Source organism: Chinchilla lanigera, unplaced genomic scaffold, assembly GCF_000276665.1.
Source record: "Chinchilla lanigera isolate Chin_1 unplaced genomic scaffold, ChiLan1.0 scaffold00038, whole genome shotgun sequence".
Lineage (NCBI taxonomy): Eukaryota > Metazoa > Chordata > Mammalia > Rodentia > Chinchillidae > Chinchilla > Chinchilla lanigera.
Genome location: NW_004955439.1, coordinates 14335045 through 14352124, shown reverse-complemented (window position 1 = coordinate 14352124; position 17080 = coordinate 14335045). Strand labels below are relative to the sequence as shown.

The following is a 17080-nucleotide window of genomic DNA, read 5'->3' as shown; positions in this document are numbered from 1 at the left end:
AAGTGCCAGAAATGAGTGTCTGGGAGGGGCAGGGCAGGACTACACTCCATATTTTAGACCAACTCATTTTGTAATTTTGAAAAGTGTTCTTACATTTTGCTGAAATACATAATTGAAAATTATTTTGTTCTTCATTAATGGTAATCTTCTAAAACATACCACAAGTAGGGGGAGGGGACTTAATTTATTGTTTTAAAATATATATTTGGTGTTTTCTTGTTTATATCAGTATTACTGAAAATGTTGTATTACTAGTATTTCTGCTAAACATTTTACTTACCAGAGATGATAATAATTGGTTATCTTATTAAGAGGATGCTTTCCATTTTTTAAATTACAAGGTCAGCATCGCCTTAACCAAAAGACAGCACCTTGTGAAAACAAGGGCAAGTGCCCACTCACACCAGCAGTGCCACTATGACTTTCACTCATTAAGTCCTGCTTTCCTGTCAGTAGTTCGGTGAGAAGCAGAACAACACATGACTCTTGATTTGGGAACTTAAAAAAAAACATCAGGCTGAGGGTACTAAATGGAAGGGAATAGATTTGCAGGGCTGCCGGAGAAGAAGTGCAGGGCTTTTCAGGGCTCTATTGGCTGCGAGCTCAGCTCTGCTCTGGGGTACCCACTCCACAGGGACAAGGCTGTGCTGCATCATCCACAGAACATGGCTTAGGGCAGCATAGGGACACAGTGGCTATGAATTATATGCTCATTGGAGCAACTGAGTTGTGAAATTGCAGAGTTATTCATAGATTGTGGAATATTTTGAAATGTGACAGCTCTGATTTTGACATACGGCGGTTGTAGAGGGCTGTGTTTAGGTACGTTTTAGGTCTTCAAGAAAGCTAGTATTGACATGAGTGAACTCAGATGAAAGACATTCTCAGTATTCTTTTAAAAGTTACCATTTATTGAATGCCTAATGCATATTTTATTTACTTGAAAAGTACAGACTTTGCCAAGTATCTGAGTGATAGTTTTATGGCTGTCATGTAATGTTAGTAGTGCTGAGTGGCTTCAAGGTGGTGCAGCTCAGGGGTAGTGGTTGGTAGTGGGCACAGAGGGAGTGTAGATGTGTACAGGAAGAGCATACAGTGAACAGACTGGAAAACATTGGTTAAAAGATCCAGGCTGTGAGAAAGAGAAAATACTTTATTTTACCTTGTATAGAACTCTACAAGTTTATTTCCTAGATAATGTAGCCATGTTAAGCATACTACCTCCCAAAACTGAGTTGTTTTTTTAATTAAGAAATTTCATAGTCTTCAAAATAAGGTATGCAGGAGATGGTTTTATGCACAAAACTGGTTTTATTCACAAAACTGGTTTTATTCACAAAACTGGCATGCCGCCTGCATGACATCCCCACCTCACTTCCACCAAACAGAAAAAGCACTGACATCTGTGAATTGAATTGCTAACTAGTAATTTTCAAGTGAAAACTACATAGTTCCAAGATACTGTAAAAAAATTATTTTAATTAACTCATTTGTTGAAATTATTGTCTTCATCTCTCTCTACAACACCTATTTTTTTTCTTGTATGACCCAGAACTTCATAACTATTAGAATGACTGTGGATTTTTCTTTGTTGTGACCTAAAAATATATATACTCAATTGTGGGATATTGTAACACCTAAGTAAGATTGCATGAGTATGAGCACTTTTTTTGATAGTTACAATAAATTATCCAATGTTGATTTTTTTTTTTTTTAGTTATAGTTATGAAGGCTAACTAGAATATTTGTAATTATATGGCACTTAAATCTCATATTATTCTTTCATGATAGAACAATTCTGTGTACATTACTTTAATATTTACTTAAGAGTTAAATATATGAATTGGAAAAGAATATTTTCTGCCTAATTTTCCCCTACCATGTAAGTCCATCTTACTACTTACCACAAGAATTTCTGTCCTTGTTTTAAATTTTAAACTATAGTAAAAGAACAAGGGTATAAGGGTACATAATGAAATGTAAAAATACTGTAGTAGATTGCAGTTTTTACACATTTTTATATGTATCATCCAAGTAGTTTTTAATTTACTTCACTTGTGGCCATTCCAGCTATTCTGAAAATAACTTCAGGATTCCAAATCTATTACAGTCTTCTAATCAGCTGAGTTACAAATAAACAGCTGATTTTTCAGTGTTTTTTCTCCTAATTTTAGGACCATAAAATAGAGGCATTTCTTTTTTTTTTTTTTTTTTTTTAACTTTTTACAAAATAGACTGTTAATTGCTTTGATATGTTTTTTATCCTTTCAGTTTTCATATAAAAATGAGATCCAGGGCTTTGTCACAGTTACCTCTGCACATGTGAGGTGATTTTGTTTTAGCTTCCCTTTCCTGCATGGTGTCTTCTTTGACTATCTCTTCTCAGTATGGTGTTTTTACCTTGTTTTTGTGTAGGGTGCCGGTCAGGATAAACTAGGAATCTACGTCAAGTCTGTTGTGAAAGGAGGTGCTGCAGATGTGGTCAGTATCACATTTAAAGTATCATATATTTAACAAGTAATGTGTGATGTCTCACTGAGGCCCCAAGCTATGCAGTACTGTGCAATTTTTATTAGAAGAAGCCTATACTTAACCACCTTTTCTTCTTACCCTAATGCGTGCACACACCTTGTGGATGGGCTCAGGATGGACGACTAGCTGCTGGTGATCAGCTTCTCAGTGTGGATGGACGAAGTCTGGTTGGACTCTCTCAGGAAAGGTATGACGGACTGACTTTGAAAGTATAGTGTTAAAATATCTGGATGATGTTTTCCATTGAGTTTTGAAATTGGGAGATGGAAAATGAATGCTACAAAACCTCTGTGCTTTTATTATTATTTTTTTTTATCTTTTTAGGGGTAAAACTCAGTGTACATGGTATTTCATTTGTTACAATATTATATTTTAGTATAGAGTAGTTTCTTTTAAACTAAAAGAATATATATATATACTCCTAGTACTTCTTGCAGTTTTTTAATATCTATTAGTAAGATAAGGGGGTGTGTTTGCATGCTCTTGTGGTTAATTTTCAGAAGAAGGAAATGGGCAGAAGGTAATCTGCACACTACACAAAATGGATGACGAAAGTCATCCATTGCCCAGAATGGCAGATGAGGCTGGGGATTATGATTCTCAGTTGTTCTGATCATAGCCTCCTATAGGACCCTGAACATGGTTTTGTTTTTCTCACACTTGTGGTGTTCTCTTCCTAGGGCAGCAGAACTCATGACAAGAACGAGTTCTGTGGTCACCCTCGAAGTAGCAAAGCAAGGCGCTATCTATCACGGCCTGGCCACCCTCCTCAACCAGCCATCCCCCATGATGCAGAGGGGTAAGGACCCAAGATGTGCTCACTTCTGCCAAGGTGGCCAAGTCTAACTGGCCTCATACAGGGTGCTGCAAGTTCAACAGTCATGACCCCTTGCATAGTCACTAAAAACCCTGTGGTATAAATGCAGGTGTTACTACTGGTTCTAAAAATAAAGAAATTGAGAATGAGACCACTTAAAACAAGATGCCTAGGGATACCGGGCATCTGGGAGCCAGGATTTGGATGGTGCCATCTGACCTTGGAGCCCACACTGTAATGCAGCAGATTTCCCCTCCTTGTCCCCAAGACCCCTGTGACACCCCACCACCCCCACCAGTGTGGCTGGTTGGCTACTGGTGAGGTTCCATAGGTTGGTACAGAGTAAGTGCTGGACCTATAAACCCTTTAGGACACCTTCTCTCTACTGAAAGAATATACTTGCATTTGTATGTGAGTAGTATTTTAGTCCTGCATGTGCTGAAATGAGGCAGGACTATTTGAGTATATTTAATTTACTTTAAATTTAAAACTCGGTTATTGAAGTAATTTAACTCAGTTATTTAACCTGATTATTTGTGGGAATTGTTTTTTGTACTATATCAAAAAAATCAGAATAAACTAAATATAAATTTAGGGCACTTCAAAGATTTTTAAAACCACAGGAGAAAACTGTTATGACTCATATTCTTTTATTTTTATAATGACTCATATTCTTAAGTCACCATATACCTTCTTGGTCAGTCTTAATGATGCACTTTCTTTATTGTGTACATAGCCTGTGAAGTACCTTGATAAATAGTTGATAGAGCCCTCTTCTCCATGCAAGAAAATTCTGAGGACTTCACAGCTGAGAATCTTAAGTCTGTAGCTGATAGTAACAAGCAGCAGCAATATCAAAGGTTTCTGCTAGCCTGGACCATCTGCTTACTCTAAAGCAAACAGAAAAGGAATCTTGGCAAAACCTTTTGTTGTATTAGAGTCTTTGATTCAGCATGTTTTTTACTTTTTAATAACGTAAAAGTTAACATAGGCAAACTAGAACATGAGTTAGAAACTAAAGAGGAAAGCTATTACGAGTATATAACAGTGTGTAGCTTGGTGTGTGTAGCTTGGTGGTGGCATACTCCCCTCAAGTACATAGCATCTGGGTTCCAGCTCCAGCACACATACCACCCAGCGTGCGTAATAAATTAGAGTCAGCAAGAGGACTGAAAGTAGTCAGAAGCTGGTGGTCACATCAACTAGCGGCTGTCATTATGACAATTCTGAATGATGAAAATGTTAATATATATTAAGAAATGAGAGTAGCTTTATCTTTTAGGTAACATTTTTAGAGGTGACTTTAAACATCATTATTATTAAAATAGGTAAACCAGTTGATGAGAAAAATAAGCTTTGAAAGTGTATTTTTCTTGTAAATAACCAGATAAGTGTTTTGTATATTAAGATAATTGATAGCTTTTTAAAGATTCTATAACAAAAAATCTGCCTTATGTGAAAATTTATTTCATATGCTAAGAAATGTTTTATGAAATGAAAATTTTTAGATTCATTTTCCTTTTAAACGTAATGATTCATTTTCCTTTTAAACCTAATCAAGGTGCTTAAATAAATAATATCTTCAGACCAGTGAAAAGAAGAGGTATTAAATATGCTTTGTTTTCAGTTTCAGATCGTCGTGGCTCAGGTAAACCCCGACCAAAGAGCGAAGGCTTTGAACTGTATAATAATTCAGCTCAAAATGGCTCTCCAGAGAGTCCTCAGCTGCCTTGGGCAGAGTATAGTGAACCAAAGAAATTGCCTGGTGATGACAGACTGATGAAGAACCGGGCTGACCACCGTTCCAGCCCCAATGTGGCAAGTAAGATGCAGCTGTTCCTCTTTTTAAGTGCTTGTGTGGCCACAGTGAGAAGTGAAGGGTCACATTATGCTTTGTTAGTGACTAAAGGAAAGTTACTGTCTGCACATACTGGCTAACTAGAAGAGAGTTTTCATGATGGATACAGTAATTAGCATTCTTCTAACAGGAAAACAAAGTTAAAAATCCTTTGATTCAATTGCTGCTATAGACAAAAATACATTGTTAATGTCTTTGGAAAGATTGGCAAATTACCAAAGAAGCTAAAGTGGTTTTTACACTTATTTAAAGGGGTCAACAAAAAGAGAAATAATGGAAGGATGTGCAACAGAGACACAAGACTTGCCAAGCCTGAAGAATTTATTTTTCTAGGCCCTTAACAAAAGCATTGGCCAGTACCTGGTCTTGAGAAAAGCTCTGGCTCTGGGTTCTGATGGCATGAGGGAGAGTGATGATGTGACGGGACCCAACTTCTTACAGTTTTGTGTTGTGTCAGTGCTGGGCACCATTAACACCGTGTGATGATGCACAAGACGTAATGGCTGCCTTTAAAGACATTTTATGCTATACTAGCTTGTTTGTTTAATACGAAACTTTTTTCCCCTTGTTTACAACAGATCAGCCTCCTAGTCCTGGAGGGAAAAGCACGTATGCCTCTGGAACAACAGCGAAGATAACATCTGTCTCCACTGGGAATCTCTGCACTGAGGTCTGAGCGATAAGCTGTGGGGCTTTTACCACACTATTATACTGAGATTTCCCTTGGAATGTCTGAGTTGTCTAACATGATTCTTACTGAACAAGTTATCACTGATAATTCCTGTATTTTTACAGTATTTACTATTTTGATTTTTTAATATACTAATTTGGTAAATTAGTTTTAAATTAATAAATATAGGCAAAATAAAATGTTCATTATTCATAGTGTAGAATCAAGCACTTCATTTTAACTCAGTATTTAGCATTTATGCTGATTTTTGGATTTTAAAACATACCAGAAATTAATCTACTATATAATTGTAAACAACTTACTTTTCTTTGTTCTTTACATTTTACAGGAGCAGACCCCTCCACCCAGACCTGAAGCCTACCCCATCCCCACTCAGACATACACCAGAGAGTATTTTACCTTCCCAGCTTCCAAATCCCAGGATCGGATGGCTCCTCCCCAGAACCAGTGGCCAAATTATGAGGATAAGCCACATATGCACACAGATAGTAATCATTCCAATATTACAATTCAGGTTAGACATAAGGGGTTTCACAAATTTCCCTCATTCTTTAAAGCAATAGAGTAGATCACTTTGGCATGATGAAGTTTGAAAGATTTTAGTTACAATTGATATTTTCTGTGGAAGAGCGAGTTGTCTTTTTTCATGGCTTTATGGTTAACTCTGAGAGAAGGGAGTAGGATAGAATGCAAGATGCAGTGGACAGGGATGTGTTTAATATTTGATTAATGAAATGTTAGTGGTGTAATGTCTCAATTACAACTCTCAGTGCAAGTCTCACTGCTTCCAGGATTGAGAAATAAGGACCTATGATACAGTGTATATTTTGCTTCTGTCCTTGCTAAGTGGGCCTGGAGAAGTGGGTCAAATACATATGATGTGGTCTGTGCTACTGAAGAGCTATCATGCATGTCCTGTCAGGCATGGACTTCCAAGGCCCTGGTCTCAGTAGAACCTGAAAGGTCTCAATTCCATCACAGCCACCTGCATGGATGAGCATTCAGGACAGAGAGAAAAGGCATGGAGACATACAGTTGATCAAGAACCCAGGTGGGGTGAGGGAGGTGGCAGGACTGAGGCTCTCAAGGCAAGTGGAACTAGCTGGAAGGGCTGTGGAGAAGGTGCTGTAAGTCCCAGTACTTAAGCTTATCATACTTGACTGAAAAAAAAAGAAATTAAATGTATACTTACAAATGATGGCAGATCTTTAGAGCTTTCAATGATACAGGCAGCCTGCTATGGCATGTATGCCATAGATTCACCACCTCTGGTCTAGAGTAAATAATGTGTACCCTGGATAGTACATGTGGGAATTTGGAAGATAATTATTCTCCCAGTAGAGTGCCAAAAAAGACTTTGGAATTGAGCTAAGCCGCAAAGGGAGAGAAGAGCAGATAGGCAGAGAGGAGAGAGAAGGTCGTAATTCCAGGGAGCAGTGTGCACTGAGGTGAGAAGAGTATGTTCTGAAGACAGACAGTGGTCCTGTAGTTGGTCCGTCATGCCTTTGCTAGGTGGGCCTGATGATCTGTAGCATCCTGGTCCTGTGAGTGCTGGTACCTTCTCCACCCTGTCAGGGTACCATACACACTCTGGTAGAAAGTAGGGGAAGATGCCAGGCCACAGGTACAGAGTTAGACATTTTGCACCTGGGCCAGGGCAAATGCAGAGGCTTTGCTCTACAGATTTCATGTCATTTAATACTTTTTTTGGTAATCTGTAAATTATGTAGCCAATAATGAAGAAGCTATTTTTCTGTTTGTAAAGTTGCCACTAAATTTTGGGAGTAAATGTTCCAAAATGTTCTATTTTTCTGTTAGGCTATTGTTTTCTAAAGTGATATTTCATCTTTTGTGTTGTCTGCAAAAAGCTTATTTATTTCACTCTGTTTCATGCACACATTCTACCCATTGAATTTTATACCTGTCTTTTTTACATCTTTACAATTGGAGCAGATGCATCTTGGATGAATAGGACTTGTCCTTGGAGCATGACTCCATCAAAGAGCTAAAAAAGCCAGTCCTAAGCTTTAGGACTCACTCAGAAATGGATCCATGGATAGATGAAATGGCTAAGACTGAATAATTAGTCTTAGTAATAAATAGAATTTCATTGCAGGAAAGTAGTTGTGGTTGCCCTACATGTGCTTCATCCATTCTCAGCAGTCAGCTGTGTGGCGGGTCCTTCCTGGGGCCCTCACATCTGCCCTTGGAACCAGGGGAGGAGGTGGCGTTGATGTGCCTGAGCAGCCCTGTGGTCTGTTTTTTCCAGTGCTGCAGAGAGAAAGCCTGGCTTTTCCTTCTTTTTTCACAGCTGAGTTCACTGCAGTCACACTTTGCCAGTGATTCATAGGGCAGTCTGCATTTTTAGTCAGTAAACATCCAACAGTTGTTGTGGTCCATTCACTCTGAAAAGGAGTATGTGAATTTTTTTATGCTGTCTTTTTTTTTGTGTGTGTAGGACTAAAGTTTTAACAGTTCTTTTTTTGTTACCCAGCGTGTTACCCGTTCCCAAGAAGAGCTCCGGGAAGACAAAGCTTACCAACTTGAGCGGCCTCGAATGGAGCCAGTCATGGATCGGAAGTCTGACAGCGATATGTGGATAAATCAGAGCTCCTCAGTAGAATCTAGCACCTCTAGCCAAGAGCACCTGAACCATTCCTCCAAGTCAGTCACCCCTGCCTCTACTCTGACCAAAAGTGGTCCTGGCCGCTGGAAAACCCCTGCTGTGGTACCACCCACACCAGTGGCCATCTCCCAACCCATTCGAACAGACCTGCCTCCGCCACCACCTCCACCTCCTGTCCACTATGCCAGTGATTTTGATGGGATTCCCATGGATTTGCCTCTTCCACCCGCTCCTGCCAACCAGGTGGGACCCCAGTCTATTCAGGCGGCTGCTGCAGAGCGGAAGAAGAGAGAAGAGCATCAGCGGTGGTATGAGAAGGAGAAGGCCCGCCTAGAGGAGGAGCGGGAGAGGAAGCGCAGGGAACAGGAGAGGAAGCTGGGGCAGATGCGCACACAGTCCCTGAACCCGGCTCCCTACTCACCCCTGGCTGCACAGCAGGCAAAGCCCGAAAAGCCTTCCACACTCCAGAGGCCCCAGGAAACGGTCATTCGGGAGCTGCAACCCCAACAGCAGCCCCGCACTATCGAACGCAGAGATTTGCAGTACATCACAATTAGCAAAGAGGAGCTCTCCTCAGGTGACAGCCTGTCTCCAGACCCATGGAAGCGAGATGCCAGGGAAAAGCTGGAGAAGCAGCAGCAGATGCACATCGTGGACATGCTAAGCAAGGAGATCCATGAGCTGCAAAGCAAGTCCGACCGCACCGCAGAGGAGAACGACCGCCTGCGGAAACTCATGCTGGAGTGGCAGTTCCAGAAGAGACTTCAGGAATCCAAGCAGAAGGATGAGGATGATGAGGAAGAGGAGGATGATGACATGGACACCATGCTAATCATGCAGCGTCTCGAGGCTGAGCGAAGAGCCAGGGTAAAGGGGAAAAATGACTTGGTTGTGCGTATCTGTGCTCTCTATTTTAACTTGTGTGTTTGTTACGGAGACAGCTAAACCTGTGATCTTGAGGAAGGACTAAAAAGGCCCCTAGGCATATCCTGTTTACTATAGGTACTACTGTTGGCTGATGTCCTATAGAAATGAGCCAGGGTTATAGGGCTGGAATTCTTTGAGATGCGTCCTTTGCCAGAATTAGATACAATTCAAATGAAGCTTTATTTTTAATTAGTATCAAAAGTATCCTCCTTATTAACCATTTAGTTGAGAAAAAGGGTACTTGTTAATGACCACTAATCCCCATCAGGAATTGATGTCTTTTCATATAGGGTCAAATGGTAAACTCCAGAGGTTTAGTTATATGTAGACTGACAGCCACTCAGCTCTGCTATGAGGATGCAAAGCACCCGCAGATGTCATGCAAACAGTAACTGGCTGGTGCCCACAAAGCTACACCAAAACACATGACAGGTGGCTCATGGCCCTGATCTTGATTGTGAACAAATGAAGCCATTCAGGACATCAAATTTAAAGTCATTACCAGAAATAAAATATTATTAGGGATTATATTGTTGATGAATTAGATACTTACTTACAGAGTAAAAAGTTTCAACTAAAAACTGCCTTGTTCATATATCTCCATGTTATAAAAATAACTTGTTTTGTTTCAAATTACTTAAACTAAAATTTAGTTTATTGCAATCAATTATTAAAATGCCAAATTTTAGATGAAAGTTTGATTCTTTGATACCTTTTCAAGGGAATTGGTATCAGAAGGGCATTATTGTTATTAATTTGGGCATTAGAAAGGTTGTTGACCATGACATGTTAATGCATTTTAGTTACACTTTTTTTCTTAATCTGTACAATGCAGTATTCCAAGAAAAGATAGCCAAGTATGTTCTTTTTTGTTATTTGAGTTTTGCTTCTAGTTTCAGCTGCTTTTTAATACTGTGTTTTAACTAAAACAATAGCTGCTAGGTCTGATATTTTAATTCATCTTCCTCAAGATAAAATTCAGGTTTAGGTAATTTTTAGTGAGTACACGGAGCCTAGTAGTGGGATCCATTTTCAGTTTGCTCTGTGAATTTTTCCTGAAAAGTTCTGTTACATCTACTTCTGAATATATAAGTATTTGTCCCCGATCTATGTTCATGATTTTCCTCAAAATTCAGCTCGATATCCTTTTTGTTAAGTGAAACCAGAATCTAACTTGTAATTTTAACTGTTACATTGTTTTATTAGTATATTTGTAAGTCATCGGTAATAAGACTTATTTAATAATGACTATATTTATTTACCAGAAGAAGTGTTCTGGTTTTGGAGTTTTGTTTTGTTTTGTTTTGTTTTTTGAGGGGGTTGGGTTGTTTTTTGGGTTTCTTTAGGGTTTTTTTTTTTAACCTTTTTTGTTGTTCTTTTTGTTGTTATTTTTTAAAGAGGAACTATTTTATAAGCAGCAAGTATTACTATGAGGATTCTTTGGCTAGCCTTCATTTACTGCATGACCAGAATTCAGTGGCACTGTTATGTATGTGGTTGTCTGGCCTTGCTGGTGCTGATGCCTTCTACTCTACTCTGACCAGAGTCACCAATAGATACTGTGACCTGGACTCACCCCACAGCAAAGTATATTCATGATCCTGTATTGTCCATACCCCAGACACAATGAAACTATGGCTTTATATTTACTATAGATCATACTCTGAGTATCCAATAGTTTTATTAGCAAATGGGTAAATAATAGCAGTTCTTACTGGTACAGCTATATTCCAGTAAAAGGAAGAAATTAGCAACTGTGTTGTATATATTTCTATAACTATACTTACAAGATGAAATTTATATTGAAGGGCTGTCAGTTTTTCTAAATAATTAAAACACAGGATTTCAAAGCCTTCTATGTTGATAAAGTATGTTAAGGTTAATATCTTAGCCTAAAGAGATTATCCTTATCTAAACTTAGGGTTTTAGTTTCTATGAATCTTAAAGACAAAATCCAAGTATTTAATACCATGTGAAAATTTTTGTATTTCTGAATACTAGAAGTTAACCTGTAGTTCTTTAGGTTTTTCAGAGAGTTGTCCAAAACAAGATAGAAACAGAGTATGCTGATGGCAGAATACAGGTCTAAACCTAACTTTTTTTTTTCACGCTTCATCTTTCTTTCTTTCTTTTTTTTTTCTTCTCTATTACCTGCAGCAGACTGCTATGCCAGCAATCTCTGTTCTAGATTTGGTATGTTCTTGTTTCTTTCCCTTTGGTACTTTTCCTGTCTTGATTTTCTTTTCTCTTTTGGTGGTGGCTGTTTTATGTTCTCAGTAGATCAGTTCTCCTAGGGTCTCCTAGATCAGGAGACTAGCCCTGTCACTATCTACAAGCATGCCTTGAATGTTACTAGATTTAGTTTCTCTTTACTTTTCTCTGTTAATTTTAAGTGTTACTGTTTGTTTATGGTTTCAAACTTTTCTCAGTTTTAGTCATAATTTAATTCTGTGTATTCTTATGTAGTCATAAGTACATAAGCAAATGAAATAACTTGCCATAAGTAATGTTTCATTCTTTTATATTAGAAATCGATCTTAAATATTCAATGGTTATAAACCCAAGTGAAATGTTAACATTGTTGCCAGTTTTAAAGCTATTGGTAGAGTAAGCTTTCCAGTGAACATGTGTTCTGTGTTTCCATTATTAATATCATGTTAGATTTTTGTGTGGTTTATCAGCCATCCCAGTTTATAGTCTGCTAAAAAGTAGTTGAGGTCAAACTCTGTTATGAGTTCAATGTGTTTATTATCAACTTTGGGGAAATTTTTGGTTGCTCATTTAGTGCTCTTTTTCCTTATGTCTATGTCACCTGCTGGACAGTTGTATTCGAATATATTTATATTAAGTAAGTACCTATTTTGGATCAGCTTCTCAGTGATAGAAAGCCAGTATCAGTAAAAATATCTCAGAATCAAGGTTTGCTTTAATGGCCTTTTTACTAGGTAATAGTTTCAATTTAAATAGCATGAGGACAATGGCGTCCAAAGAGAAACTTTTCTTATAAACATCTCCCTTCTTGGTGATCAAAAGGCATATATCCTGCGCTCCACATTTCTTTGTTTTGTTTTACATGAAAGAAAGATAGTAAAAATTGTAGATTTTTCTCCCCACTTTGTATATGAAGGTATCAAAAGATGTAAGTGGAAAACACTGATCAGAACTGTTTCTAGTATAAGATACTCATTTAACAATCCACTATGTGTCAGAATCCACTCTGTGACAAGCACTCTGACCCAGTGCACTAAGATACGAACTGACTTTTGTCCGAATTTTTTATTCCATGAAGACATGTATAACATAGGTACAACAGTATTTAAGAATAACAGTCACACTGAGATTTTTCATTTTATAGAAAGAGGCCTGATTTTTATTTCAGAGAATGAGTATTTTGAGTATTACACACCAATCTTAAATACCACACCTAAGAGCATTTCTTAGCCCAATTCCTCAGTAAGTGTTAATATTATTAATAACCATACCATTATCTATAGAATTCTTACCATGTCAGGATCAGAAGGTTGCCCTGGGAGCCTCCTTCCTGAAGGATCAGTTGTAATGGCAAGTCTGTGGTTCTGTGGGGAGCGGTGCTATCCTGCAACCTGAAGATTCTCAGCATGTCTCAGGATTTAGGGCAGTGGTGGCAAAGCTGTCGCACACATACTGCAGCAGGCTGTTTGTATCACTGAAATCTCTAAAAGGTTTGCTGTCACTGATTTGGGGTGACTCGTGTCAGTGAGGCAGGTCATGTTCCTGTTGGGAGCAGCCAAGATCCGTAGGACTGGAAGGCTGCCTAGGCCAGTTCCTGCTCTTTTCTTGCTCTTCTCTCTATGTAGCCTGCCACCCCAGTCAGTCCAGGGCTGACTCTTGTCTTTGGTTGCTCATCTCAAACTTGCAACTTCAGAATTATAATGATGCTAATGAGACTCATTCATACGTCTAGTCTAACTTCTTGCGCCCTAAATATTCAGAAGACCCACTGACCTGTATACCATCTTGTGGGGTCAGGTACAACTTTTCAAGTTCAGCCTGTTCAGAATGGAATACTTTTTCTTCCCCATGTCCTCAGACTGCAGCCCTCTGCCCTCACCTTCCTGTTCCAATGGACACTTCCATTGCTTCATCAAAAAACCTGACAGTCTTCCATAATACCTTTTCTCTCTATTCAAAAACCACTGCCTTCTCTTTCTCAGAATCGGATACTCCTACATTCCCCTAGTCTCCTGCTATCCTTTCCTGCCTGGTCACTACAGGAGTGTGGCTAGATCCCTCAGTTCTAACCCTGATTCCTTGACAGGCATTTGTGACATAGCAACTACAGTGACCCCAGGAGGAAGCTCTCTATAGCCCTCCTGAGTTAGGCTCCTTCACCTACGTAGATATTCCAAGTTTTCCCAGGCCTACGGATACTATTGGTGTATACAGGCCCTGTCTGTGCTACTCTCCAGCATGCCAGGCCAGCTCCTACCTGTAAGTCATTGCCCTTCCCTGAAATTGGCAGTGCTTCCTCCGTCAGCACCATCCAGTCTTACTGAGATGCCACCATCTGAATGAGAGGGTACCCTTTTTGTGCTGCTTGACACTGTAACTTATGTCCCTCCTCCCTCAGCTCCTGATTATCCTTCTCATACTCTGGTTGTTTCCTGAGCGTTTACTGTCCTCTTATTCCCTCCCATATGTGACTTGTCGTGATGTGTATTTGTCTCTTCTGGATAGCACACACCTCCATGGGAGCAGTGACCTTTATCTATGTTTCTGGAGCAGTTCTGGTATGTTGAAAGTCACTAGTACTGAGGGAGTGGAATACGGTCCTGAACTAGCCCATAAGCTCCTGAAAGTGTGTCGACTTCATGGTTGTCCAAGAATAAAACTGTCATTAGAGTCTTCTGTTTTTAATTACTAAGATGATACATGAGCCTATTCATCCAAATATCTCCTGCTGGGGGAAGCATCCACAAGGCCAGCACATTAGTCTAGTCTTTTGTTTGTTTTGTTTTTTTGTTTTTCTTCTGGTACCGGGAATGGAACTCACGACTTTGCACTTGCCAGGCACGCACTATGCTGCTAAGCTAAATCCCCAGCCCCTAGTCTAGTTTTAATTGTCCTTTTTCTTAGATTTCATGGGCAGATCTGTCTCCAGGAAATCTCTGGAGTGTGTGTGGACCCATATGTTCTATAGTCATGGTACTCTTGTCCCTAGAGCTTATCTCTTACTTTTCCCCACCATGCTAAGGTTCAAACCCAGAGCCAGGCACATGTTAGGCAAGTGTTCTACCAATGAGCTGCACCCCAGAACCCCTGTCTCTAGCTTTTATAGCCTATTCAGTTAGGCCCTGGGGCAGGTAGCTGCTGACCCAAGCTAAATTTTTACTTGGCTTAAGGTTTCAAGGGCGGCCCCAGGTCCTTCTACCAAATTATAGGATGTCATTCTAAGTTGACACTCTGGGTCACTTTAGTACTCTAAGATGCCAAATAATTACTCACATTGCTCTCATTTCTCCATAGCAGAACTGTTATGTGGGTGAATGTAAGTGCCAAACCTAATACTTGGGTCTTACTCTCTTATCACAAGGATTGGACTGGTTATAAGTCAGTGTTCCAACCAGTTTCCTGCCTCATATTAAGTACTTTTGCTTTTATGCAAAAGTACCTCCTTTTTATAAAGTGGTATTGCTGGAACCCATCAGTCAACTAGATAGTTATAGGGCCTGGCAATCTCAGTGGCTCTTTCAACTTTGCCTTCTTCCACATTTCAGTGGGTCATCTGCTGACTAGGATAACATGAGAATTCACGGAGAGGTTCTTCCATCTTAGGGTAATGCCAATAAGAGGTTTTCAAATTGCAGTCCTGCCTGCTTACTTGAAAACTCAAACTGGAGCTCCCCTCGTATGTCGTGCTTTTGCCTGGACTTTAGGTAGGGTGGTAGGTATCAGGTATAACCATCTTGAGTGTTCCAAGTAGAGAAAGGTTTGAATCAAAAGCTGTGAGGCTGGGGATTTAGTTCAGCGGCACAGTGCCTGCCTGGCAAGAACAAGGTCGTGAGTTCAATTCCTGGTACTAGAAGGGAAAAAAAACAAAACAAAACAAAAAAAACTGTATAGACATTGCAATCAAGAATTGATAGGAAGCCAAATTGGAAATCTGACCTCCAGAGTGCATTGGTACGAAGTACTCTGTGTGGCCTTTTGGGACCAAGCAACGCACCCCTGGAAGGAGATGAATCTGCCCAGGGTGGACACATCTCTCCCCAGAGGGCAGTACTGCTGAAGGAGTTAGGACCCATAGGTATACATTGTGGAGTAGAATATAAAGTCCCCCACTGCTGCAAGATCAGAGTTGCCCTAAAGCAGCTTTGTGTATGTCCTGGACTTCCTCAAGCCTTCTATACTATTTGAGAGTTACTCTGTTTATCTGCCACTGGGCTATTTCAGCAGCTGAGCTCTAGATCTTGTAAGTTCTGAGAAAACTGTCGTTGTCCTTAAGTTTAAAAAAAAAATTATGTGGGCTATTCTAAGGGAAAGACCAAGCATTGCTCATGCTCCCCATCACTCAGTACATTCACTGTGAGAGAAGACTTTGCTTTCTAATGAAATCTGACTCTAAATTTGGGCATCTTTCTCTTGGATAAACAGCTGGTCCCTTGCAGGCTGGGCTCTAAGCCCAAGTCTTAGGGTACCAATGGCCTATAGTAATAAATGTTGTAGGGTAAAGGATTTCTTCATTTTTTAGCCTTAAGTTTGGGCTGAGGGGTACATTTTTCATGGGAAGGAGCATAAGCCAAAACGTTTATAGAGGAAAAGGATTGTTAAAGGGTTTAACAGACTTTGAGTTGGGTGTTCTGTAAAAATTTCAAAAAGTAAAAGATAATCCTCACTGTGATCCCATTTTGTGTTCAGCATTTTATTCCACAAACATCAAGGAAGAGAGTTGTTTCAACAACAAAAAACAAACACATTAAATCTAGAAGTGGGCATTTTGGGTTCTATTAAAATTGAAATGCATCTTATAGGAGTTTTACGTAAGGAATCTTTGAAGTGGTTAGAGAAGGAACCAGATGGCTTTGATTGCCATTTTAAGTTTGGAGATTTTGAGTCATTACCTCTTAATGGTGTCGTAGTGTAGCTGTGGGTATTCGATAGTCCAGGTAGATACCTGGTGAAAAATATCTAAGGATGCAGAGATGTCAGTTGCTGCTGTCTCAGGCTACCACGCAGAAATAGCCATACACCATGATAAAAAGGGGGGGAGGGTCTTACTTCTGTCCTGTTTAATAATCCAGAAGTCTTAGACAAGGTATTTTTAACTTGCAGTGCCTAAAGAAATGTGACCAGGAAAAGAAAGGAGTTAAAAAAACAAGTAAGGTTCGTCTGTACATGGGGGTATTTGAAGATAACCTAAAGTATTTAAATAGTATGAAGGAAAGGTATTTTCTGTGTTGTTAAAAAGAATTCAATGACTAGATGTAGAAAAACAGTCAGCTGAATTTTGAACCAGCATAACTTTTTAATTAGTCATCACCTAAAACAGAGTATACTCTAAGGGAGCAGAAGGGATGGCAGTAGTTGCCATGCACTTGAAGTAGTAGACAGAAGTGAGCCAGAATGATGTTCTTCCAAACCTCAGGTTTA

At 39.5% G+C, this 17080-nt stretch overlaps 1 protein-coding gene across 17 annotated transcripts in view; it reads left to right on the top strand.

Moving 5' to 3' along the window:
• Nucleotides 1-17080, top strand: part of Mllt4 (myeloid/lymphoid or mixed-lineage leukemia; translocated to, 4) — a 103937-nt gene that overhangs the window by 76722 nt on the left and 10135 nt on the right. For 9 of the 17 annotated variants that reach the window (XM_013517343.1, XM_013517334.1, XM_013517335.1 and 6 more), the window contains 7 exons: nt 2416-2481; nt 2646-2719; nt 3213-3331; nt 4977-5171; nt 5786-5877; nt 6227-6412; nt 8393-9415. In XM_013517343.1, coding sequence (XP_013372797.1) covers nt 2416-2481; nt 2646-2719; nt 3213-3331; nt 4977-5171; nt 5786-5877; nt 6227-6412; nt 8393-9415 — 1755 coding nt within the window. Of the gene's footprint in view, nt 1-2415; nt 2482-2645; nt 2720-3212; nt 3332-4976; nt 5172-5785; nt 5878-6226; nt 6413-8392; nt 9416-11608; nt 15919-17080 lie in introns of those variants that run through there. The other 8 variants (XM_013517349.1, XM_013517346.1, XM_013517345.1 and 5 more) reach the window with 2 other exon arrangements.